The 24538-nt window shown below is 42.9% G+C and overlaps 3 protein-coding genes across 25 annotated transcripts in view; 1 reads left to right on the top strand and 2 right to left on the bottom strand.

Annotated features, from left to right (window-relative positions):
- LOC109901251 (zinc finger protein 583-like) overlaps nt 1–24538 on the bottom strand; it is an 880650-nt gene that overhangs the window by 476551 nt on the left and 379561 nt on the right. For 5 of the 23 annotated variants that reach the window (XM_031836519.1, XM_031836520.1, XM_031836524.1 and 2 more), the window contains exons 3-5: nt 5897–6064; nt 2822–2974; nt 49–160 (exon numbers count right to left, since the gene is read on the bottom strand). The exons of 6 other annotated variants lie outside the window; for them this stretch is intronic. In XM_031836519.1, the coding sequence (XP_031692379.1) occupies nt 49–160; nt 2822–2974; nt 5897–6064 (433 nt within the window). Of the gene's footprint in view, nt 1–48; nt 161–2821; nt 2975–5896; nt 6065–6244; nt 6376–6937; nt 7452–18959; nt 21195–21539; nt 21652–21888; nt 22039–24538 lie in introns of those variants that run through there. 12 more of the 23 variants (XM_031836533.1, XM_031836530.1, XM_031836535.1 and 9 more) reach the window with 10 other exon arrangements.
- Nucleotides 1–24538, top strand: part of LOC109901169 (zinc finger protein 629-like) — a 247635-nt gene that overhangs the window by 130153 nt on the left and 92944 nt on the right. The gene's annotated exons all lie outside the window — the stretch shown is intronic.
- LOC116376440 (uncharacterized) lies at nt 11108–15190 on the bottom strand. Its single transcript, XM_031836633.1, has 2 exons — nt 14700–15190; nt 11108–12128 (listed from the first exon to the last, which is right to left on the bottom strand). The coding sequence occupies exons 1-2, from the start codon at nt 15003–15005 to the stop codon at nt 11580–11582; spliced, it is 855 nt and encodes a 284-aa protein (XP_031692493.1). The 5' UTR covers nt 15006–15190; the 3' UTR covers nt 11108–11579.

Raw genomic sequence — 24538 nt, 5'->3', positions numbered from 1 at the left:
AGTGTGTCTACTAAATGACTAAAATGTAAATATGCATGTCTCCCTTACCTTGCTCCACCATCTTTAGTCCACTCAGCAGGTCAATGTTCTCTGGTCCATCCTCTACTGTCTCCTCTTTGACTAGCAGCAGATCAGGCTTCCCATCCTCCATGTCTACTGACTGTAAGAGATACAGAGTGAGAGGATGTTGGATCAAGAAATATGATATGAGCACCCTGCTATGGAGCATCTTCTGATTGGGCAATGAGGGATTGCTATGAGTACTATGCAAACATGTTAGTTGATTTGATAATATGCAAACATATTTGTTGATTTGATTACTTGACCCTTAAAATGTTTTGATAATTTAAAAGCATGGTCTCACACTTAAAGGGCAACGCCACCACTTTTCAACCTCACTTTCATTATCTCCAGCAAAATACCAGTGTCAACATACTTTTAGTGTATGTGGACACCTGCTCGTAGAACATCCCTTTCCAAAATCATGGACATTAATATGGAGTTGGTCCCCCTTTTGCTACTATAACAGCCACCGATCTTCTGATAAGGTTTTCCACTAGATGTTAGAACATTGCTGCAGGGACTTGCTTCCATTCAGCCACAAGAGCATTAGTGAGGTTGGGCACTTGATGTTGGGCGATTAGGTCTGGCTTGCAGTCGGCGTTCCAATTCATCTCAAAGGTGTTAGATGCGGTTGAGGTCAGGGCTCTGTGCAGGCCTGTCAAGGTCTTCCACACCGAACTTGATAAACCATTTCTGTATGGACCTCACTTGCATGGGGGCATTGTCATGCTGAAACAAGAAAGGGCTTTCCCCAGACTGTTTTCACAAAAGGTGGAAGCACAGAATGGTCTAGAATGTCATTGTATGCTATAGCATTAAGAATCACCTTCACTGGAACTAAGGGGCCTAGCCCAAACCATGAAAAACAGCCCCAGACCATTATTTCACATCCATCAAACTTTACAGTTGGCACTATGCAATGGGACAGGTAGAGTTCTCCTGGCATCCGCCAAACCTAGATTCGTCCGTCGAACTGCCAGATGGTGAAGCGTGATTCATCACACAAGAGAACGCGTTTCCACTGCTCCAGAGTCTAATGGCGGCGAGCTTTACACCACTCCAGCCGACGCTTGGCATTGCGCATGGTGATCTTAAGCTTGTTTGCAGCTGCTCGACCATGGAAACCCATTACGTATGTGAAAATGGCACATTTCTAAAGTTAAGTAAAAAAATATATAAAGTAAAAACATTCTACCCGATGACATAAATTTTTTTATATTCAAACACTGAGATTCGCGGTGATGTTGGGAGCAAGAAAATACCCTCCCTTGTGCTAGAAACTTGGTGCAGGTTTTGAAAATGAATGTTTTTTACTTTTAATCCATCACAGAGAAGCATTTTTTAGGACCTTATCTTTTTAACCACAGATCATATAAACGGTCTGTTTTCACATATGTAGACACTGGTTTGGTGCTGGAAATTATGATTATGAGAAAACATATTTTCTGATCTGATGAAACCAAGATTGAACTCTTTGGCCTGAATGCCAAGCGTCACATCTGGAGGAAACCTGGCACCATCCCAACAGTGAAGCACGGTGGTGGCAGCATCATGCTGTGGGGATGTTTTTCAGAGGCAGGGACTGGGAGACTAGTCAGGATCGAGGGAATGATGAATGGCGCAAAGTACAGGGAGATCCTTGATGAAAACCTGCTCCAGAGCGCTCAGGACCTCAGACTGGGGCGAAGGTTCACCTTCCAACAGGAAAACGACCCTAAGGACACAGCCAAGACAACGCAGGAGTGGTTTCGGGACAAGTCTCTGAATGTCCTTTAATGGTCCAGCCAGAGCCTGGACTTTAACCCGATCTACCTTCTCTGGGGAGACCTGAAAACAGCTATGCAGCGACAGTCCCCATCCAACTGACAAGGTTGAGAGGATCTGCAGAAAAGAATGGGAGAAACTCCCCAAATGCAGGTGTGCCAAGCTTGTAGCGTCATACCCAAAGGTGCTTCAACAAAGTACTGAGTAAAGGGTCTGAATACTTATGTAAATGTGATATTTCCGCTCTGAAATTTTTATACATTTGCAAAAATTTCAAAAAGACTAATTTGCATTGTCATTATGGGGTGTTGTGTAGAATGATAAGGGGGGAAAAAAAACTTTCATCAATTTTAGAACAAGGCTGTAACGTAACAAAACGTGGAAAAAGTCAAGGGTTCTGAATACTTTCCGAATGCACTGTAGACAGGTATGTTACGTTCCAAATCATGTCCAATCAATTTGAACTTACCACAGGTGGACGCCATTCAAGTTGTAGAAACATCTCAAGAATGATCAATGGAAACACGATGCACCTGAGCTCAATTTCAAGTCTCATAGCAAAGGGTCTGAATACTTATGTAAATAAGGTATTTTTTTTGTTGCTTTTTAAAATTTGCTAACATTTATAACAACCTGTTTTCACTTTGTCATTATGGGGTATTATGTGCCTATTGATGAGGAAAAAAATAACGTATCAATTTGAGCTACGTCGGCAGAGCCGAGTTAAGCCACCCGGCCAAACCCAGATAACACTGGGCCAATTGTGCGCTGCCCTATGGGACTCCTAGTCACGGCCAGATGTGACACAGCCTGGGATCCAACCCCAGGCTGTAGTGATGCCTCAACACTGCGATGCAGTGCCTTAGACTGCTGTGCCACTTGGGAGGCCCCATAACAGGCTTTTAAATTGTAATGTTGGTGCACAATTTCTACTTAAAAATATGTTTAAAAAGACAGTAATTTCGTGGAACGACCCAGTTCACAGTTGGCTCACCTCAGTGAGACTGTGTGTGGTCCTGTGCTGCTCAGCTGGTTCCTCTGTGGGTTCAGGAGGAGGTGTAGTCTGGTTGTCCTCTGTGAACATGGTCCTGTCAGGGTTCCCCATACCCTCCTCCTTCACCAGCAGCACCTCTGGACCCTCCTCCTCCTGGAAGAGAGCGGTGATACAGATTACTCTTTAAAGGTACATGCACACACAGATAATAAACACGCTTTCGGCATGGATTGTTTACCCATCCCCACTACGTTTGAGTCCTATACTGTAGTTACAGAATGACTTCATTGTTGTTAAACCCATCATGGTGGACATAAATATGACGTTGTGGATAAATGTAAGTCAGCTATGATAAGTCAAAAGTCATCAGACAAACCTGACTAAACTATTTTGACGTGTACAGTAGGTGTTTGTTAGTGTGTGGGTATGTGTAGGTATTAGGGCTGTCAAACGATGACAATAATCAAGTTAACGGCATTAGTTAATAGCGATTAATCTGCTGAAATTTGGCCCCAAATAAAGATTTTTCCATTTAAAAAGTAGTGCATTGAGGTACAGGCATACTATGCTTTGATTGTAAGGAACGGAAACACAAAATGATCTACGTCAAAATATTTTAGTAGCATTTCCACCATGAACAACACGTCACTAACATTGCTACAGCTATTAATGCTCCCAATGTTTGAGTAGGCCTACTCCCTCTTATCAATGTTCTTGAAATGTAACACTTGTAAACAGTACAGACACACACAGTTTTAAGTACTGTTAAAGCTTCAGGTATTCTAGGAAAAAAATAACTGTCTCTATGGATACAAAGAACAGAGAGCTTTTAAACTGATGAAAACATTATAACAATCTGTACTGTTCAGATAACTTTACACACATAGTCCTACGCACTCTCCCTCCCACACCAGGTCTCTCACACTTACTCCCACACTATTGACTATGATATTGATTACTGCTTTGTTGGGAAAGAGAAATAAAAAGGCATTTCACTGTACTAGTGCACATGACAATAAAACCGTGAAACTTGAAACACGCATCCTCTCTCTCACACACACCCCACTCTTGAATATGCAGCCTACCTTTGAAGTAAATTCCTTTTCAGTTCTTCCTGTGCCATCCACATTTGTACATAGCCTAGTCAGTGGTCAAGTTATCAGGTTGCTAAGTAACATGATTAGCTTGCTAAAACAATGGTGTTTGTAATCAAACCAAAAAAACAGCGACTTGCGAGTAGTTTAAAATGGCCTGTGACATGCGCGCCAATCTGCGGCAGAAAAAAAACATAGCTCCAGTAATATTGGGTATAACTTTCACATGATTTTGGCTAGAGGCTCTAGGTCTTCAGCTATGCAAAGGTGTGAAGCACTGACTGTAACGGTGTTCCCTGTTGTGTTCTGCACTTAAAATCGCCGGTGCGGAAACACGTGAAGATATGGAAACGCAATTAACAGCATCCGAAAAATGTACAGCGATGAACATGTCACGCGTTAAATAATGGGCCTAGTAAGTATATTTAGTAAGTGTATATTGGTTATGAAGCGCTGTTGGGATCAGATGTGATGTATATTAAAGATAATCTCAATGAAAGTATTGGAATGAAAAGTCCCATTTTGTGTTTATTAAACATAAACAAGTTTTACATACACCATATGAAAACCACACATGAGCATGACCCAACTAAAAATCTGGCATTAACTTGTTGAACTGCATTTCTTTTCTCATTAAAAGCGTCTTGGGAAAAAATTCAGTAGGTGAATGGAAGTAATCCAGGCATTTGTAAACATGTACCCTACAGAGTACAAACATAATATGTAACAGACTTTAGGCTTATAACACACAATGTCTGGATGCAATATTCTACCCAGCAATATTCAACACTGAAATCTGATACTGTTATTCCAAATATATCTGTGGATCTTTTCTGCTGATAACAATGAAAATGTATACATGTGTCTTGAATTCAGGGTTTGATGTAAACGTAAGAAATGGTTTATTTGAATGTTATAGACTGGAATGATTTTTCTGCTGGTGTATTCTGAGGTAGCTCCTCTCTGAGAACCTCTTCCCGCAGTGCGTACAGGCAAACAGCGTTTCTCCCGTGTGGACCTTCAAGTGCATCTTCAGCTGGTGCTGGCGGGAAAACCTCTTCTCACACTGGGGGCAGCTGTAGGGTTTCTCCCCTGTGTGGACCCTCTCGTGCCTCTTCAGGTCACCAGCCTCGGCGAAGCGCATGTGACACTGTGTACAGCTGAAGGGTTTCACCCCTGTGTGGACCCTCTGGTGCCTCTTCAGGTTGCCAGCCTGGGCGAAGCGCATATGACACCGTGTACAGCTGAAGGGTTTTACCCCTGTGTGGACCCTCTGGTGGATCTCAACATTATGTGGGCAGCTGAAGGCTTTGTTACAGAACATGCAGAGGAACCGTTTCTCTTTACTATTGCCTGATGTAGCATCCCCTGTCTGAGCCTGGGCTCTAGTCCTGTCGTTTGAGTTCAATACCTGATCAAAAAAGACGCGGCCGTGTGAATCAGAAGGCCCCATCGACGTGGACACTGGGCCGCGATCTCTGAACGCATGTGAAGGGGAGTGGGTCGCAACATTTAGATTTGTCTCCAAGCTTTCCCTGTAATCTAAAAAGTCGCTGGTGTTGCCCTGCGAGTGTCCTTCTTTTAAGTGAGTCTCATCTGCATTCCATGTCTGAGGAGAGTCGCGCTCAACTTTCACAATCACCTCATCTACGATTAGACCCTCCCCTTTCTTATCTAGGAACCCTTCAGAGTATACACTACTGCTGTACTGGTTCCAGTCCCCTCTCATTGGATTAGTCTGTGTATCTAAGCCCACAGGCATGTCACCAGATATCATCTGTGTCTCTGTAACGTATGAACAGGTTGGATCATTGTCAGCCTGTAATGCATCACCTGAGTCCCGATTGGATAAAACTGTCCTCAGGTTACCGTAAAGTAAATACTCTGAGCGGGGAGCAGGAGGACAGCCCAGTTGTCCCAGCCCCGTTAAAGTCTCGGTGTCTGTCTCTGACTTGAGAACGGCGTTCTGGATTCCACTGACCTCCGTGATGCTGCATCGGGTCCTGGGCTGCACTGAGGCAATGGTGGGGTCCTCCATAGCTACAGGAGTCACTCCAGCTGCTCCAGTCTGGATATCTGTGCTGTGTCGTGGGTCCTCCTCTCCTTCAGACCTCTCCAGCTTGACTCCAGTACCTGCAGCCTCTGCAGGCTGACACAAGAAGAGAAGAGGTCATTGAATAACAATGTCATAGGGAAGTCTCACAAACTTCCCTATGGCATATAAATGAGGATGTACATATTAGCAAGTGAATAGCTGAGGGGAGCCTTGCTGAAATAAACTGGCCACATTTGATGTACTGTAATTTTGATGTAATACTATTACACTAACCTCTATCATGATAACGTGCTGGGTTGAGGTTCCACTCCCCTCATCAACAGTGATTGGTTGGTCATCTCTCCATGTATGGTGTCCCATAGGCTTTACAAAGCTTCTGTAGCCTCCAGTGCGATGTCCTTCACCTGAGAGAGTGATTGGGGGAAAAGAGGTGGTTAGGTTAGGTACTGTCAATGGTCAACTGTATATTGTACACCAAGGTAACATCTATCATAACTTCTTGAAATACTATTTATTGATTGATGTATTATGTTCCATGCAACACATTGTTTTCATTGAGTAAATAGGATGTGCAGTAAATCAATAATCTGGTTAGAACATTATATTGTGTCTTTGCGCCAAGATAGCTAAGTAATCAGGGGAATTATTGCATACTATCCAAAAACTGACCAAGACTTAAATTCTGGGTAACACATCTCATTCATATATCCTTATGTACATATTCTTTATCCCCTTACACTGTGTATAAGACAGTAGTTTTTTGGAATTGTTAGTTAGATTACTTGTTCGTTATTACTGCATTGTCGGAACTAGAAGCACAAGCATTTCGCTACACTCGCATATACATCTGCTAACCATGTGTATGTGACAAATAACATTTGATTTGATTTGATTTGACATCTGAACACATGTCCAGAGGGGAACGGGGCGACAGGCCGCGCATCCTCTGCATTCTGCAAAATGTACCTCTTGCCATTCCTCTGTATCGGTCGAGGATCTTGACACTGCTGGGACGACTGGCGAGGACGCGCTCTGGTATTGTCCTCTCAGCGCGCTCCCTTGCCACCTTCAGTTCCAGTAGTTTCCTCCGCAATGCCCTGTTTTCTTTCTGGCTTTGAGTTATTTCCAAACGAAACACTGCATAGTCGTCGTCTACGAGTTTACAGATCTCTGCCACGGCTGCATTCGCTAGCACCTCCATGATGGAGGCTATTTGAGTGTGAAACACCATACAGTTAGCCATTGTTAGCAGCTAGCGTTACCTAGATAACATCTATCAACTAAGTCGTCTCCAACACGAATTATACACTTTATAGTGTGAGTATGTGATGCTGTGCCGTTACATTACTCATATTTTGAAATCCAGGGTGTTAAACGTCTAAATAATAACAATAAAAACGCTAACGTAGAAATTGTTCATTGTCACTGTTGTTCACTTCCGTTTACTTCTTCTTTACGGCGGTTGGCATCCAATATTTATGGTGCATTAGCGCCACCAACTACGGGGATGAAAAAAGGAAACCCCATATTGTGAGAGTGGGAGATCAGTTTTGTTATTATCTCTCACTTCTTCAGTACTTCAAACTTCCATTAACTCCCTCCCCAGGCTCTGGGTCCTGAGAGGGTATTACTGCTCTTGACAGCACCTCATGGAACTCCTCCGCTGACAGCTACAATAGTCATTTACAACATTAACAATGTCTACACCGTATTTCTGATCAATTTGGTGTTATTTTAATGTACAAAAAAAATTGCCTTTCTTTCAAAAACAAGGACATTTCTAAGTGACCCCAAACTTTTGAACGGTAGTGTACTTAAGTACAACAACAAAAATCTAATTGAGATATTATATATTTTAAATGTATTAAAGTATTAAAGTATATTTATCACAAACATACTTCTAAATACTTAAATACATTGATGAAGTATGATTTAAGTATATTTCAACAAGAAAAAAATTCAGCTTGGGTATGCCCTGCACATTTCTCACATCGTGGGATCTCCCTCCTACACACTGCTCCAAATCCTTGGCACCTAAAGCACAGTAGGGTTTAGGAACATAGGCTCTCACAGAATAACGAATATAACCTTAGCTGACCTTATCAAGTAGAAACTCTGTGCTTACGTTCAACAAGACAGACAGGGTATTCTGTCTCGCCATTGCTACCGGGTCTACATCTCACCAAACAGCATGCGTCACAAACACCCGGAAATATTATTTTTCATTTGATCCACTTCTACACTCAATGCTACCCCATTGATCACTCCTTTGAGTGGCGTCCTGCACGACACAGGTCGATCCCCGAGACAATGGAGTGCCCATTGCGTCTGGGCGGAGGATGCAACCGCTATCAATTTGTCATTTACCCAGCTTGAAACAACATGTGGGCATTTCCATCTAAAAGGAGCACCAACATGTGAAGTTCTTAGGAGCATGTCAAATGAAAGATAAGTCAATATTTTTGTAAGTTAAAAAAAATAAAATTAATATGAGCATTTTAAACTACCCGGAATTGAAAGGTATTTCAATATTTAGAAAATAAATACAAATATCTCAATTAACAGACGATACAGCTCTGTTTCTAAAAGACAAGGATCAAGTTTCTTTTGCACTTAATATTATCAAATCATTCTCTTCTTCTTCTGGTCTGGAACTTAACTTAAATACGAAATATTGTCCCTGCATAACTCAAGTGACCAATCTATTGAGAATATTCCAGTGAAGGATAATGTGAAACATTTAGGGGTGCATATTGTGAAAAACCATATTGTCCGTCAACATCTCAATTTCTCTCAGAGATTAAAGAAAATCCATCTTTAACAACTGGCTGACCTCTCTATTATTGGAAGGGTTTTATTGTCCAAAGCAGAGTTCTGTCACGTTTTGTCTACCCTGGTCTTCCTATTTGTAGCTGATCAAACCAGCAAGGATATCAACAAGACTTTCCTAGACTTTATATGGAAAAATATACAACGCATCTTATTAAGAAGTCTGTCATATCAAACCAAAGAACTGATGGTGGGCTTGAAGTACTAGATTTCATTGATATCAACAATACCTTTAAATTAAACTGGATGAAAATATGTATGCTTAGTTCTGAATCTATTTGGTACTTCATTCCCTGTCATATTTGTATGAAATTGGGTGGTCTTCAATTTTTGTGGAAGTGCAACTATTCTCCAGCAAAATTACCCATCAAACTGTCCAAATTTCATGAACAAGCCCATTTAGCCTGGAAACTATGTTATGTCCACAACTTCTCCCCACACAAGGCACTTCTGTGGAACAACAAAGATATTGTTAAAAACAAGTCTTTGTTCTTTCCTAAGTGGTTTGAAATAAATGTGCTTGATTTATTTGATAAAGAAGGAAATATACTCTCTCATAGAAAGTTCTTCGAAACATAGAGAACTTCCCAATACATTTGTAATGGGTGTCGTCGTCAGATGAGGAGGAATCGGACCAAAGCGCAGCATGGTAAGTGTTCATGACTTTTATTGAACAAAATAACAAGGTGCATAAACGAAACCGAAACAGTCCTGTCAGGTGAAGAAAACTAAACAGAAAACAACTTCCCACAAAACATAGGTGGGAAAAAGCTACCTAAGTATGGTTCCCAATCAGAGACAACGATAGTCAGCTGTCCCTGGTTGAGAACCATACCCGGCCAAAACAAAGAAATACAAAACATAGAAAAAAGAACATAGAATGCCCACCCAAATCAAACCCTGACCAAACCAAAATAGAGACATAAAAAGCTCTCTAAGGTCAGGTGTGACAAGATTATAAATAATTTAATTCTGTATGCCAAGCAATACCTTCAGGACTTAATTAATTACATCTAATTTTGTGCTTTGGAGAACATGTCAAGATAGATGCAAATCTTAAGTTAGAAGGTTGCTGGATAAGTAATGTAATAATACATTCATAAGATAACATTTTAACACCAAGAACAAGATTTCTCCTAGAGGGAAGGAAATTCTTCTGGAATGCATTAATTACTGAAATTGAATGGAAGAACGCTTGGTTACTCCGCCACAAATTGTGTTTATCAAATAAAGTTAAAGAAATTCACTTAAATCAAAAATACACTTGCATTAACTTGTTGGCTAAATTCATGAAGCTATTATACAAAAAAAATATGAGTCTGTGAAGTTATTATGGAGCGAGTTAAATATTTACATTTTATCAATAAGACCCATGTATTTACAATGAAATATGTAATATATTATTATTCAAATGAAAACAAAACTCCTGAATTAGTCGTTAATTTATTCATTCTCTCTGGTAAATTTGATATACACAAAAACAGCCTCCAGTATTTATGCTGCAATAGTTTATGTGTTGGGGAGCTTGGGTCAGTCTGTTATATCTGGAGTATTTCTCATGTCTTATCCAGTGTCCTGTGTGAATTTAAGTATTTTCTCTCTCTCAGGACCTGAGCCCTAGGACCATGCCTCAGGACTACCCGGCCTGATGAATCCTTGTGTTCCCCAATCCGCCTGGTCAGGCTGCTGCTCTGGTTTCAACTGTTCTGCCTGCGGCTATGGAACCCTGACCTGTTCAGTGGACGTGCTACCTTGTCCCGGACCTGCGGTTTTGGACTCTCTCTCTACCGCTGTCTCTAACTCTGAATGATCGGCTATGAAAAGCCAACTGGGTAAGGATGACAAAGGCAGAGAATTTAACGTTTACTGGGAATTTATTTATTCCTTCACACTGTAAATTTGGGGAAAAGGGTCTGGACAGAACCAAAGCAAAGAAGGTAAAAGTTAAAGAGCCCCCCTCTCCTTGTAACGGCTGTTTGAAGAAGTGGACCAAGTGTTCATGATTTATTAATAGAACTGAACAACAAAAAGACCGAAAGCAAAACAGTTCTGTCTGGTGCAGACACAAAAACAGAAAACAACTACCCACAAAACACAGGTGGGAAAAGGCTACCTAAGTATGGTTCTCAATCAGAGACAATGATAGACAGCTGCCTCTGATTGTGAACCACACCTGGCCAAACACACAGAAATAGATAACATAGAACACAAAACATAGAATGCCCACCCCAACTCGCACCCTGACCAAACCAAAATAGAGACATTAAAAGGATCTCTAAGGTCAGGGCGTACCTACCTACCCACTACTTTTTTTTCTTTTGGAAAAGTTTTATTGGCACAATTCCTTTAAAAACAGCTCATACATTTTTTACATCATTTACACACATAAAAACGGCAACAAGGCATAAAACACAGCATTTGAGAGTTACATTTGAATTTGTTAAAAAGTACATGTTGTTAAAATCAATTAGTTAAAACAACCATGAGTAAAAGTACTTTCCTTGTAAAAATATCAAATCTGTAGAAGCCATTAAAAATGTGTACTAATGATCTAAAAAGGTAAAACATTTTTAAGACATGAAAAACATGTTAAAAAGCCACTTTGTTAAAAAGCTGTCTTCAGTCCTTTGTACAGGAGCGGGGTGAGTCTTTATCAAGCTCACCTCATCCTGCTCCTCTGAATAGACCATCGTCCCATCCTTTGGGGCCCAGAGGAGATCCCTCCCCTAGGCGCATCGCCCTAGGCGCCGCAGCGCTGTCAGGCCGTGGCCGCCGGGACCTAGGGTGTTGTGGGGGACCCTTCGCCTGGGGTCGAGGCCCCCTTCCTTTCGTACCACCCCAGGGCTTCCGTGGCTACCATGGCCACTGCCTGGGGGGTGGTCTCTACGTTTTTCGCTACCAGCAGGTTGCGGGAGGACCACAGTGCTTCCTTCAGGCACGTGAGGGTGGGCCAGAGCTTGGTGAAGGTCTTCGATGAAATGGGCCTTCGGCCCACCCCATATAGCACGAGCTGAGGTGTTAGGTCCTCCCCTGCTGGCAGACACGAGGTAATCAGGGGGCCTGCTTCCTTCCACAGGTCCCTGGCGGCTCTGCACTCCCAGAGCATGTGCCTCACCGATTCTTCTTGGCCGCAGCCTGTTCGGGGGCACGCGGATGTCCTCGCCATGCCCCGTGAGTGCATAACGGCCCTGACCGGGAGGATCTCGTGGGCGACCATCCAGGACAGGTCCCGATGCCGATTCAGTAGAGCAGGATGGGCCACGTTGCGCCAAACCGTTGTGGGCTCACCTATAGCGAGCCCGCGCACTGGACATACTGGTTCCCGCTCCTGCACAAGAGAGAGAAGAGAGCGGTGTTTTGTTAAGACCGTGACTGTTTCTTTTTCCAGTTTAAAATGTCTTAAAAACTTCTGGAGCTGGACGTAGGGCGGGGGTAGCAGGAAAGAGACTGGGGCTCGCAGGTCGACTGGGATCAGCCTCAGAGTCCTGAGGTATGATCCCAGCCAGAACCGTGCGAGGGCCTGAGTCTTGTTGTTGACCGGGGAGGTGGCAAGAGTCAGATGTAACGCTGTGTAGCGGCTGCCCAGGAACAAGTAGAGGTCAGGCAAGCCTTTCCCCCCCTTGGACCTGGGCCTCTTGACCACCTCCCTCCTCAGCCTCTCCCACTTGCCTCCCCACAGGAAGTAGAAAAGCATTCGCTCCAGGTCTAAAATACTCCTTCGAGGGGGGATAAAAACAGAACTGATTAATAAAAGCACAGGTAAAATCACAGCTTTAATGATTAAAACCTTGCCCTCAAGAGTCAGCTGTCGTAGTCCCCAAAAACCCAGTCTCTGTCTTACGGTCCCCAAGATTCCACTCCAGTTACCACTCCCTCCTCCCCCCCGGTCAAACTTTACCCCCAGTACCCTTATGTCCGTTAGTTTAACTGTCAGAGGTAGTCTGGTCAAGTCTGGGTCTGCCCACGGTCCGAAGAATTGGGCCTCTGTCTTGTCTCTGTTCAGTCTCGCCCCAGAGGCTCGACCGTACCAGTCAGTCCTGTCCAGAGTCCTGTCGACAGATAAAAGGTCGGTACATAAAATGTTGACGTCGTCCATATAAAAGACGCACTTGGCGGTCATCCCCCCACTCCCCGGGATACCCACCCCACTGATCCCTTGGTCCCTTCTCAAGACCTGTGCCAGTGGTTCAATACAGGCTACGAACAGAAGAGGAGATAACGGACAGCCCTGACGGACGCCGCAGTGTACTCCCACTGCTTTTGACAGATGCCCATTTACAAGGATTTTGCTGGTGATGTCCCCATACAGCAGTCCCACCCAAGCTAAGAACCTGTCCGGGAAACCCATTTTTTGCAGTACCTTAAAGAGGTACTGGTGCGAGACCCGATCAAAGGCTTTTTCAAAATCTAAATTTAGGACTACAAGCCGCATGTTTCTGTCTCTCGCATAACAGATGGCATCTCGGATCAGTATCAGGCTGTCCGTGATCTTCCTTCCGGGCACGGCACAGGTTTGGTCCGGGTGGATCACCTCCCCTAAAACAGAAGACATTCTGAGTGTTAAAACCTTGGTAAAAAGTTTACAATCAAAGTTTAAAAGGGTTATCGGTCTCCAGTTCTTCAAGTCAGTCCTGTCGTTTTTCTTATATAAAAGAGTCACGATCCCCACTCTAAAACTGTCTGGTAATCTGTCAAGATGTTCAAAGTCGGTAAAAACAGTCAGAAGTTCGTCGGCTAAAACATCCCAAAAGGTCAAATAAAACTCCAAAGGGAGGCCGTCCTCCCCCGGTGATTTACCCCTCTTAAAATGTTTCAGTCCTTGTTCGATTTCGGTCCTCGTCAGGTCTTTTGTCAGGTCGTCTGTCTTGGGTAGGGTCTTGTCGATGTATGTTAAAAGGTCCCCCATTGTTTCTTCGCACACATCTTTTACCCCAAACAGTTCCCCATAAAAATCCTCAACTACTTCCTTTATTCCTTCTGTATCTGTTTTTAAAACCCCATCTTTATTTTTTAAACGAGTCATTAACCTACCCTTACTAACTATTTTCTTAAAAAAGTACCTAGTGCACTTCTCCCCCTCTTCTAATTCCCTTTCCTTACTTATTAAAATAACCCCCTTGCTTCTCTGTTCAGCTAAAAATGCCATTTCCTTTTTTACTTCTTTAATTTCTTGGTTAAAATCAAGGCCCTGTTGGCATAGGTTAAAATACCTTTCCAGTCGCTTTTGCAGTCCCACCATGCATCTATCTTTTTCTTTACTTTTTTTCTTTCCTATCTCTCTAAAGAAGGTCCTCGTCCTTCCCTTCACCATTTCCCACCACTGTGCTCGCGTGTCAAAGAAGTCCTGTAGCGTCTGCCACTGGCTGAACTGCTCCCTGTACTGGCTAACTACTTTATCATCTTCTAAAAGGGAACAGTTCAATTTCCAGGGCCCTCTTCCCACAGTCACACCCGAAGATAGTGAAAGGGTGCACGTCAGCATTACGTGATCTGAGAAGAAAGCAGGAGTTATTCTAGCATCAGTTGGGGGACAGTCCCGGGTAAACAGATAATCGATGCGAGAGGCTCTGGTGCCGTCACCACTGGTCCAGGTGAAGCCCTCCTCTCTTGGATGCAGGGTTTTAAAACAGTCAGTCAGTTTAAAATCCCTGCACAGCCCTTGCAATAAAACACTTGACCTGTCTACCTTAAAATCCCCTCCTGCCCCTCTCCTGTCTGCTCTACTTAAAACACAGTTAAAATCCCCACCCACCACTAGAGGATCCCTCCCTAGCATGTGGGACTGCAGGTCTTCTAAAAGTGTGCACCGGTCATGTTTGTCATTAAAACCATACACATTTAGCACGTTAAAATCCCTCCCCATAAAAGTACAATTGGCTAAAAGAGCACGCCCACCTACCACCACCGTGCTCCCCTTCACCACCACCTGTGGGGTCTTGATTAAAATGGCAACACCGTCGTTCTTGTTAAAATTGGAACCACTCCAAATGGAGGGCCCGTGCTGCCACTTATCCTCCCATTTCCTGTAAGAGGATAAAAAGGGTAGACCACACTCCTGTAGTAAAAACACATCAGAGTTAAACCTTTCTAAAAAGGATAAAACCGACTGTGCTCTTGTTACCGTTCTTACGCTCCTCACATTTATAGTGGTGATTTTAAAAGCCATAAAAGGGGTGAGTAAAAACAGTGCTAAAAGAAGAAGCATTGAGCAGTTAAAAGGGGGTTAGTTCTCAGGGACTTTCTCTCTCTCCCTCCGGGGTAAGGGAGTTTGGAGGGGAGAGGAGGTTAAAATAGGGCTTAAAAAGGAGACTTGATTGGGGGAGTTGGAGGGGAAGGTTCTGGGTTCTTCCTCCCCCTGAGAGCTCTCCCACTCCACCTTTCCTTTTTTCTCCTCACCCTGTTCGGGGTCAGAGAGCTCCTCAGCGTTTCTTTTACGTAGGGGGAGGTGTTCCTTCAGAATCTCCCCCTCCTCTCCCACTACTTACCTAGACTTTTAGCACCACCTGGTGCGCTAACCAAAATACAGGGGGTGGTCCGCCCAGGTCTTACCTAGTGTGCATAGACAGTAAATACTATGGGTTATGTATATCTGCAGGCCTCTTGCCTAAGCTGTCACGCCTTGGTCTTAGTATTTTGTGTTTTCTTTATTATTTGTTCAGGCCAGGGTGTGACATGGGTTATTGTGTTGTCGTATTGGGGGTTTTGTAGGCATTGGGATTGTGGTTGATTAGGGGTGTGTCTAGTGTAGGCTTGGCTGCCTGAGGCGGTTCTCGATCGGAGTCCGGTGATTCTCGTTGTCTCGGATTGGGAACCGTATTTAGGTAGCCTGAGTTTCACTTTGTATTTCGTGGGTGATTGTTCCTGTCTCTGTGTAGTTTCACCAGATAGGCTGTAACTAGGTTTCACGTTCCGTTTGTTGTTTTTGTATTTTTGTATTTACAAGTTATTTCATGTATCGTCATTATTTTCATTAAAGATCATGATTAACCACCACGCTGCATTTCGGTCCGACTCTCTTTCGACAAACGAAGAACGCCGTTACATAAGCACTCCCTAGGTGCCTTCCCCTCCACCCCTGGGAAAAAATGAAACAGAATAATATACACAATTTCAATAATCAAAACAGTCCTTTGAACATAAACATACCTTCGCAGGACCGGCTACAAACTACTTCACCAAAAAACTCTGAGAAACAACTAACACAGGACATCAAAGAAGTCTCTGTCTGAGCAACAAACTAACACAGAACATAACAATCAGCTCTCTCACTTTGTGACATCGGCTGATGTAAAAAGGGCTTTATAAATACATTTGATTGATCTTAGACAACAGCAACCGTAAAAAGTTGAAAAACCCCTGCCAACTAATGTCAACACATATTTACACTGAACAAAAATAGAAATGTAATATGTAACAATTTCAAGTTTCTCTGAACTGACCAGAGAGAATAGTGGGGTGACTAGGAACACATGAACTGACCAGAGAGAATAGTGGGGTGACTAGGAACACATGAACTGACCAGAGAGAATAGTGGGGTGACAAGGAACACATGAACTGACCAGAGAGAACAGTGGCAAGTTACAGTTGATATAAGAAAATCCATCATTGAAATAAATGCATTAGGCCCTAATCTATGGATTTCACATGACTGGGAATACAGATATGCATCTGTTGGTTAGACACCTTTAAAAAAGTAGGGGAGTGAATAAAAACAACAGCCAGTATCCAGTGTGACCACAATTTGCCTCATGCAGTGCGACACATCTCCTTCACATAGAGTTGATCAGGCTGTTGATTGTGGCCTGTGGAATGTTGTCCCACTCCTCTTCAATGGCTGTGGGAAGTTACTGGATATCGCCGGGAATTGGAAAACGCTGTTGATCCAGGGCATACCAAACGTGCTCAATTGATGACATGTCTGGTGAGTATGCAGGCCATGGAAGAACTGGGACATTTATATTTATATTGCACAGATTGAGCAGATTGTGTACAGATCCTTGCAACATGGGGCCATGCATTATCATGCTGAAACATGGAGGTTATGTCGGTGGATGAATAGCACAATGGGCCTCAGAATCTCATAACGGTATTTCTGTGCATTGAAATTGCCATCCATTTTCCCACCACCACCATGGGGCACTCTGTTCACAACGTTGACATCAGCAACCTGCTCGCCCACACAACGCCATACACTCTGTCTGCCATCTGCCTGGGTACAGTTGAAACCGGGATTAATCCGTAAAGAGCACACTTCTCCAGTGTGCCAGTGACCATCAAAGGTGAGCATTTGCCCACTGTAATCGGTTACAATGCCAAACTGCAGTCTGGTCAAGACCCTGGTGAGGATGACGAGCACGCAGATGAGCTTCCCTAGTTTGTGCAGAAATTCTTCTGTTTTTGCAAAGCTGTCCGGGTGGCTGGTCTCAGATGATACCGCAGGTGAAGAAGCCGGATGTGCAGGTCCTGGTTTGGAGTGGTTACACGTGGTCTGCGGTTGTGAGGCCAGTTGGATGTACTACCAAATTTTCTAAAACAACGTTGGAGACGGCTTATGGTAGAGAAATTAACATTTAATTCTCTGGCAACAGCTCTGGTGGATATTTCTTCAGTCTGCATGCCAATTGCACGCTCCCTCAAAACTTGAGACATCTGTGGCATTGTGTTGTGTGACAAAACTGCACATTTTAGAATGGCCTTTTATTGTCCCCAGCACAAGGTGCACCTGTGTAATGATCATGCTGTTTAATCAGCCACACCTGTCAGGTGGGTGAATTATCTTGACAAAGGAGAAATGCTATGATTTAAACAATTTTGTGCAAAACATTTGAGCGAAATAAGATTTTTGTATATATGGAACATTTCTGGGATCTTTTATTTCAGCTCATGAAACCAACCCAGTATCACAGATTATTGTGAACTAGACACTAATTTCTTATTGGAAATTTGTGACAGGTACACAAAAAAGTATATTTTTTCCTGTGCAGTACACAATGTTTTATACAGTGCATTTCAATCACAGATAAAGACAGTAGGTTGCTTAAGACAGAAACGATAGGTGTCACGATTATTACCGAAGGTGGCTCCCCTTCTTGTTCGGGTGGCACTCGGCGGTCGTCGTCGCCGGTCTACTAGCTGCCACCGATCCTTTGTTCCGTGTTCGTTTGCTTTTGTCTAATTGTTTGCACCTGTTCATTGTTTGGTTGTTAGGGTGGTGTTATTTAAGTTCGTTTAGCCCGCTTGTTCTCCTGTATTTTGTGAGAGGTGGTTGTGTTTTGTTGGGTTTTTCTCGCTGTCCTGTTATTTTACCTAAGGGTACTATTTGTTTTAATAGTTACGCCTGTGTTGGGTAATACTATTTTGTTCTTCTGATTTTGAACATTAAAGCGTGTTTTTTCCCGCATCCTTTGCTCTCTGCGCCTGACTCCACACCCATTCACTCATTGAGCGTTACAGGAGGATGGTTGGTCGGGAGGATGGGAGGTTGTATAATGCATATACAACCAACCATCCTCCTGTAACGCTCAATGAAATACACTATATATATACAAATATGTGGACACCCCTTTTAATTAGTGTATTCGGCTATTCCAGCCACACCCGTTCCTGACGTATATAAAATCAAGCACACAGCCATTTTAGGAATTTGGCAATCCGCTCAAACCGAGTAAAATATACATCCAACTCCTTTATGTTGAAAGGCGGTACAAGTCCGCTGTTCTGACCAAGATCAAAATCTGGTGAAGGTGCAAGATGGCTTCACTGGATTCGGAGTGCTTCTCTTCTAGATCCATCTCTCCTAATCTTAATGGCATGCTCACGTTCCTGTTCTTGTTGCCTGGCTGCATGTTCTCTTTCCCTTTCCTTGTGCTCAAGCTTTCTTTTTGCCTTTAGTTCTACCTCTCGCAGTTGCACATCTATGGGGTGTACTCTACCACCCGTAGGACCCTTTTCATCATCCTTCCCTCTCCGGAAGCATTTCCTCCTCCACCAAAGCAGTATAGACTAACTCTTTGAATACTGCTTTTGAATCAGCATGTACAACTTTGATGTCACAATGCTTTGCAATGACGAGCAGATTCTTCTTCGTACATTGTTCTAGCATCTTCCATGTAGGGTTTTCCACAAACGCTTCCAACTTAAAGTCCATGGCTTTTTTAACTTTTTTTTTATTAGCCTGTGTTCCACTTTTCAAAATGATTCCACCAATCTTCAAAGCTCTCAGGGTGGATGTCGGTGACAGAAACTCTACCACAAAAGTGTCTTTTGAACACCCTAATATCTGGGGAAAAGCAGAGCTTCAGAGTAGATTAGAGCAACTACCATACTCCTGGGCTTGAAGATCTCGGACGAGCCCCCATTTTGTTATATTCCCCAACAAGAAACCAAAAATTGGGTCTCCAACAGAAGAGGGAACGAACAAAAACCAAAACGAAACAGGTGGGGTTCTAGGAGGGGTTCTGAAAGACACTCATGGGGTTGTCCACTGAAAGTTGTCTAGCAACAACTGGGACCTAAAAGAGACTCACCATGAGCGGCCATTAAATTTGCCCAAAAAACGGCAAACTAAATTAAAACCCACACCAAACTTAAAGACTGGATGCAAGCCAAAAAGTGGAACAAAACGAAAACAGTGAAAATAAAATAAATACACTAAAGGTGTTAACCCTCCACATCTCTCAAGCCATCTGGAGCACTGGGCCAGCACAGGTGAAAACCCTTCTGACCAACGAGGTGACACCAATCGGTGCGCCCAACGTACTAAAGTCCAACCTCGAAATATAAATGGAAAAGCCAAAGCCTGTAACAACAGTAAAGTACAGAACAACAGAACAGTAGAGTATTGTACAGTACAGTAGAGCACATTAGAGAACACAATACAATGTACTCTACTGTCCTGTACGGTTCTCTTCTGTGATGTCCAAACTTGTGAAACAAGATTTTGTTTGGGGTGGCGGAGCTCATTACAATAATAGCCAGTGAGTAGAATAATACCCAAATATGCAAAATACGGATATTACATATTTCTCTACCTTTGTGTACCGAATGAGGATACATCACAATGAAGCGAATGACATTCATAGCCATAATTATACATTTCTGTATAGTATAGATCAGGGACCCAAGATGTAATTCCATTATCAGATGTAAATACACTATACCTTCTGTAGTTCAATAACCAAAATAAATGTGTCAGGTAAACATGAATTAAGGCACTAATATTTCCTCATTATAAAAAAACAGCATCAAACAACAGGTCAAGGTTGTCACTTTTCATCAGTGAAGCATTTTTACAGACACCATCCATCACCATGTCATCTACTCTGCCTCATCATACTCATTCTTTCCTCAGTTCACTTCATATAGTTCCCTACTGCATCCAAAACCAACAGAATTAACTACAAACAAACTAGTATTACATTACATGTCACTGTACTCTATACATGGGCCGTGTGCATTTTCTGCTGGTGTGTCCTGAGATATCTCCCCTCTGAGAACCTCTTCCCGCAGTGCGTACAGGTGAATGGCCTCTCTCCCGTGTGGACCTTCAGGTGCCTCTTCAGCTGGTGCTGGTGGGAAAACCTCTTCTCACACTGCGGACAGCTGTAGGGTTTCTCCCCTGTGTGGACCCTCTGGTGCCTCTTCAGGCTGGACGAGTGGGAGAAACTGGCCCGGCACAGGTGGCAGCCGAAAGGTTTCTCCCCCGTGTGCATCCTCTGGTGGATCTCCACCTGTTTGGGGAAACTGAAGACTTTCCCACAGAACGAACACGGGAAGCGCTTCTCTTTGCCACCAGATCTTCTGATAGTGTCACAATTAATGTCATTTGTCAATGGGCTTGTGTAGCTATTTAGTGTTGAGGCACTGGAATTGTCTGAGGTCTGGTTTAACATAACGTGAGTGTGAGGAGGACGAAGGCCAGGCAGTGTCTGTGTTGTGGCAGGGTCCATGTTCCAGTCGATAGATCCTATAGAAGGCAGGTTGAAGGCAGCACCTGTTGGAGGGTTAACCTGAGGCACCATCAGTCTCTCTGAATCACAACTATAGGAGCAGGATGGAGCATCACTAGCCAAGTCTGTGTCTGTTCTCTCTTGCCGCATACAGACACCTCCCTGTCCCCGCAGACCAAATCTAATCCTCACCCTGGTCTCAGCCAGTCTGTTGTCATGGAGACTATGATCGGTTGTTGTTTTGTGTTCGACTGTCTGTTTCTGGTTGTGGTTAACAGTGTTGTTCACCAGCCGAGAGTTGAGGATGCTGTCCCTTCCACTGACATCCACTATGTCGCCTGTGGTCCTGGCCTGCTCGGTGATGTTGTCCACCGGGCCCTTGGCTGCACCTGTCTTAGAATCCAAGATCGTCGCCCAGTTTCCTCTGTTAGCCTCCAGCCAACCACCTGCAGGAAGAGGTTAGAGAATAGACTTTACAAACATGGCAGAGAATTCTACATATGGAGTTTTTTCAGTCTATTACCTGGTCATACATTATAATGTGTGTTTTTATATGTAACCATAAGTTGTATTTATTTCATTTTATGAATGAACAAAATCAATTATAGACAGGTGCATCACTATTCCCATTGAAGATCTATTACTGTATCTAGGCTATATCAAATCAAATGTATTTATATAGCCCTTCTTACATCAGTTGATATCTCAAAGTGCTGTACAGAAACCCAGCCAAAAACCCCAAACAGCAAGCAATGCAGGTGTAGAAGCAGGTGTATGTATTTCTCCCTTACCTTGCTCCCCCATCTTTAGTCCACTCAGCAGATCAACACTCTCTGGTCTGTCTTCTATTGTCTCCTCTTTGACCAGCAGCAGATCAGGCTTCCCATCCTCCATGTCTACGGACTGTAAGAGAAACAGAGTGAGAGGATGTTGGATCAAGAAATCTGATATGAGCACCCTGCTATGGAGCATCAATCTGATTGGGCAATGAGGGACTGCTATGAGTACAATTCAAAACATGTTAGCTGATTTAATACAATACTAATGGTTTAATACTAATTATATGGCATGGTCCCATACTTAAGACAAAAAGAAGACCTGATCTAATACCATTCAGACAGTAGTTCACAGTGGGCTCACCTCAGTGAGACTGTGTGTGGTCCTGTGCTGCTCAGCTGGTTCCGCTGTGGATTCAGGAGGAGGTGTAGTCTGGTTGTCCTCCATGACCATGGTTCCCTCAGGGTTCCCCAGACCCTCCTCCTTCACCAGCAGCACCTCTGGACCCTCCTCCTGGAAGAGACAGGTGATACAGATTACACAGACATACACTCCCTCAGGTATGTACACACAGATAATAAAGAAAATTTCAACATGGAGTGTTTACCCATCCCCACTATGTTTGAGTCCTATACTGTAGTTACAGAATGACTTCATTGTTGTTAAACCCATCATGGTGGATATAAATATGATGTTGAGGGTAAAAATAAGTTGGCTATGATAAGTCAAAAGTCATCAGACAAACCTGACTAAACAATTTTGATGTGTACAGTAGGTTTGTTAGTGTGTGGGTATGTGTAGCTACAGTAAGCTCCAAATATATTGGGGCAGTGACACATTTTTTGGGGGGTGTATGATATTTGTGGTTCTCTAACCTTCTCACTTTTTTGTGCCATTACTTTTGGTCCCCTAAAATGGGGAGACTATGTACAAAAAAAAACAACCTCAGTTTAAAACGGGAAGTCTGTACTTTAACCTCATAGTCATTGTATCATTTATAATTGAAAGTGCTCAAGTACAGAGCCAAAACAAACAAAAAAATTGCTACTGTCCCAATATGGAGTTCACTGTGTATTTAGTTATAAAGCGCTGTCGGGTATATGCAAAATAGGGTGGTATCAGATGTAATATACAAAAGAGAGTCTCAATGAAAGTCTTAGAAAGTCTAGTGTTTATTAAACATAAACAAGTTTAAATACACCATATGAAAACCACGTCTAAACTACAAATCTGCTTGATAAACTATATGAATTTTCTAATTAAAAGTGTCTTGGCAAAGAAATTAAGTAGTTGAATGGAAGTTATGAAATAAGCATTTGGGAACCTCATTTACAGTGCCTTCAGAAAGTATTCATACCCTTTGGCTTACTCCACATTTTGTTGTGTTACAAAGTAGGATTAAAATTGATTAAATTGAAAAGAAAAATGTCAACGATCTACACAAAATACTCTGTCAAAGTAGAAGAAAAATTCTAGCAGTAGGAAAAATAAAACACTAATATATAATAATTAGATATGTATGTAGGTACCCCCTGAGTCAATACATGTTAGAATCCCCTTTGGCAGTTTTGAGCCTTTCCGGGTAAGTCTAAGAACTTTCCACACCTGGATTAACCAACAATTGGCCATTATTCTCTTCAAAATTCTTCACATTTTTTTTGAAGCTGTGGGCCAGAAGAGAAAATTACTTGACCCGGCCATGAAAGCTGCCAAAGCGTGTGGGTACATTGCTTACATCCACTATGACAAGCTTATTGTCCACCCGCAGCAAACACACACACATACACACACACACACACACACACACACACACACACAACTGATTAATGGACTGCTGAATGTTTGTTTTTTCTCTTACTTTGTTCTTTTCTATATTATGTCTGTCTCTGAGAGGCTACCCAGGAAAGAAATGACTCATTATTATATGTAGCCTTAGAAATAAGGTTAATGAAATCAATAACTTGCTAACATCAGATAGCATTCATATATTAGCAATTTCTGAGACTCACTTAGATAATTCCTTTGATGATACAGCAGTAGCAATTACAAGGATATAACATCCATAGAAGAGACATAAATGCTTATGGGGGAGGTGTTGCTATATACAGTGCCTTCAGAAAGTATTCAGAACCCTTGATTTTTTTACAGTTACGTTACTGGCTTATTCTAAAATATATATTTTTTACGATACCAGATCTCACAATACCCCATAATGACAAACCGACAACAGGTTTAGACATTTTTGCAAAATTATTTGTATTTCTATTTATATAAGTATTTAGACCTTTTGCTATGAGACTCAAAATTGGGCTCAGGTGTTTCCATTGATCATCCTTGAGATGTTTCTACAACTTGATTGGTGTCCACCTGTGGTAAATTCAATTGATTGGACATGATTTGGAAAGGCACACACCTGTCTATATAAGGTCCCACAGTTGACAGTGCCTGTCAGAGCAAAAACCAAGCCATGAGGTTGAAGGAACAATCTGGGGAAGGTTACAAAAACATTTCTGCGGCATTGAAGGTCTCCCAAGAACACATTGGGCTCCGTCATTCTTAAATGGAAGAAGTTTGGAACCACCAAGACTCAAGCTGAGCAATCGAGGGAGAAGGGCCTCTAAAGGAGTTTCAGAGTTCCTCTGTGGAGATGGGAGAACCTTCCAGAAGGACAACCATCTCTGCAGCACTCCACCAATCAGGCCTTTATGGTAGATTGTCCAGACGGAAGCCACTCCTCAGTGAAAGGCACATGACAGCCCGCTTGGAGTTTGCCAAAAGGCACCTAAAGGACTCTCAGACCATGAGAAACAAGATTATCTGGTCTGATGAAACAAAGATGGAACTCTTTGGCCTGAATGCCAAGCGTCACGTTTGGAGGAAACCTGGCTCCATCCCTACGGTGAAGCATGGTGATGGCAGCATCATGCTGTGGGGATGTTTTCAGCGGCAGGGACTGGGAAAGATGAACAGAGCAAAGTACAGAGAGATCCTTGATGAAAACCTGCTCAGGACC

Source organism: Oncorhynchus kisutch, linkage group LG12 (assembly GCF_002021735.2).
Source record: "Oncorhynchus kisutch isolate 150728-3 linkage group LG12, Okis_V2, whole genome shotgun sequence".
In the NCBI taxonomy this organism is placed as follows: Eukaryota; Metazoa; Chordata; class Actinopteri; order Salmoniformes; family Salmonidae; genus Oncorhynchus; species Oncorhynchus kisutch.
Note: the sequence above shows the minus strand (reverse complement) of the source record. Positions and strands in the feature narration are given on the sequence as shown.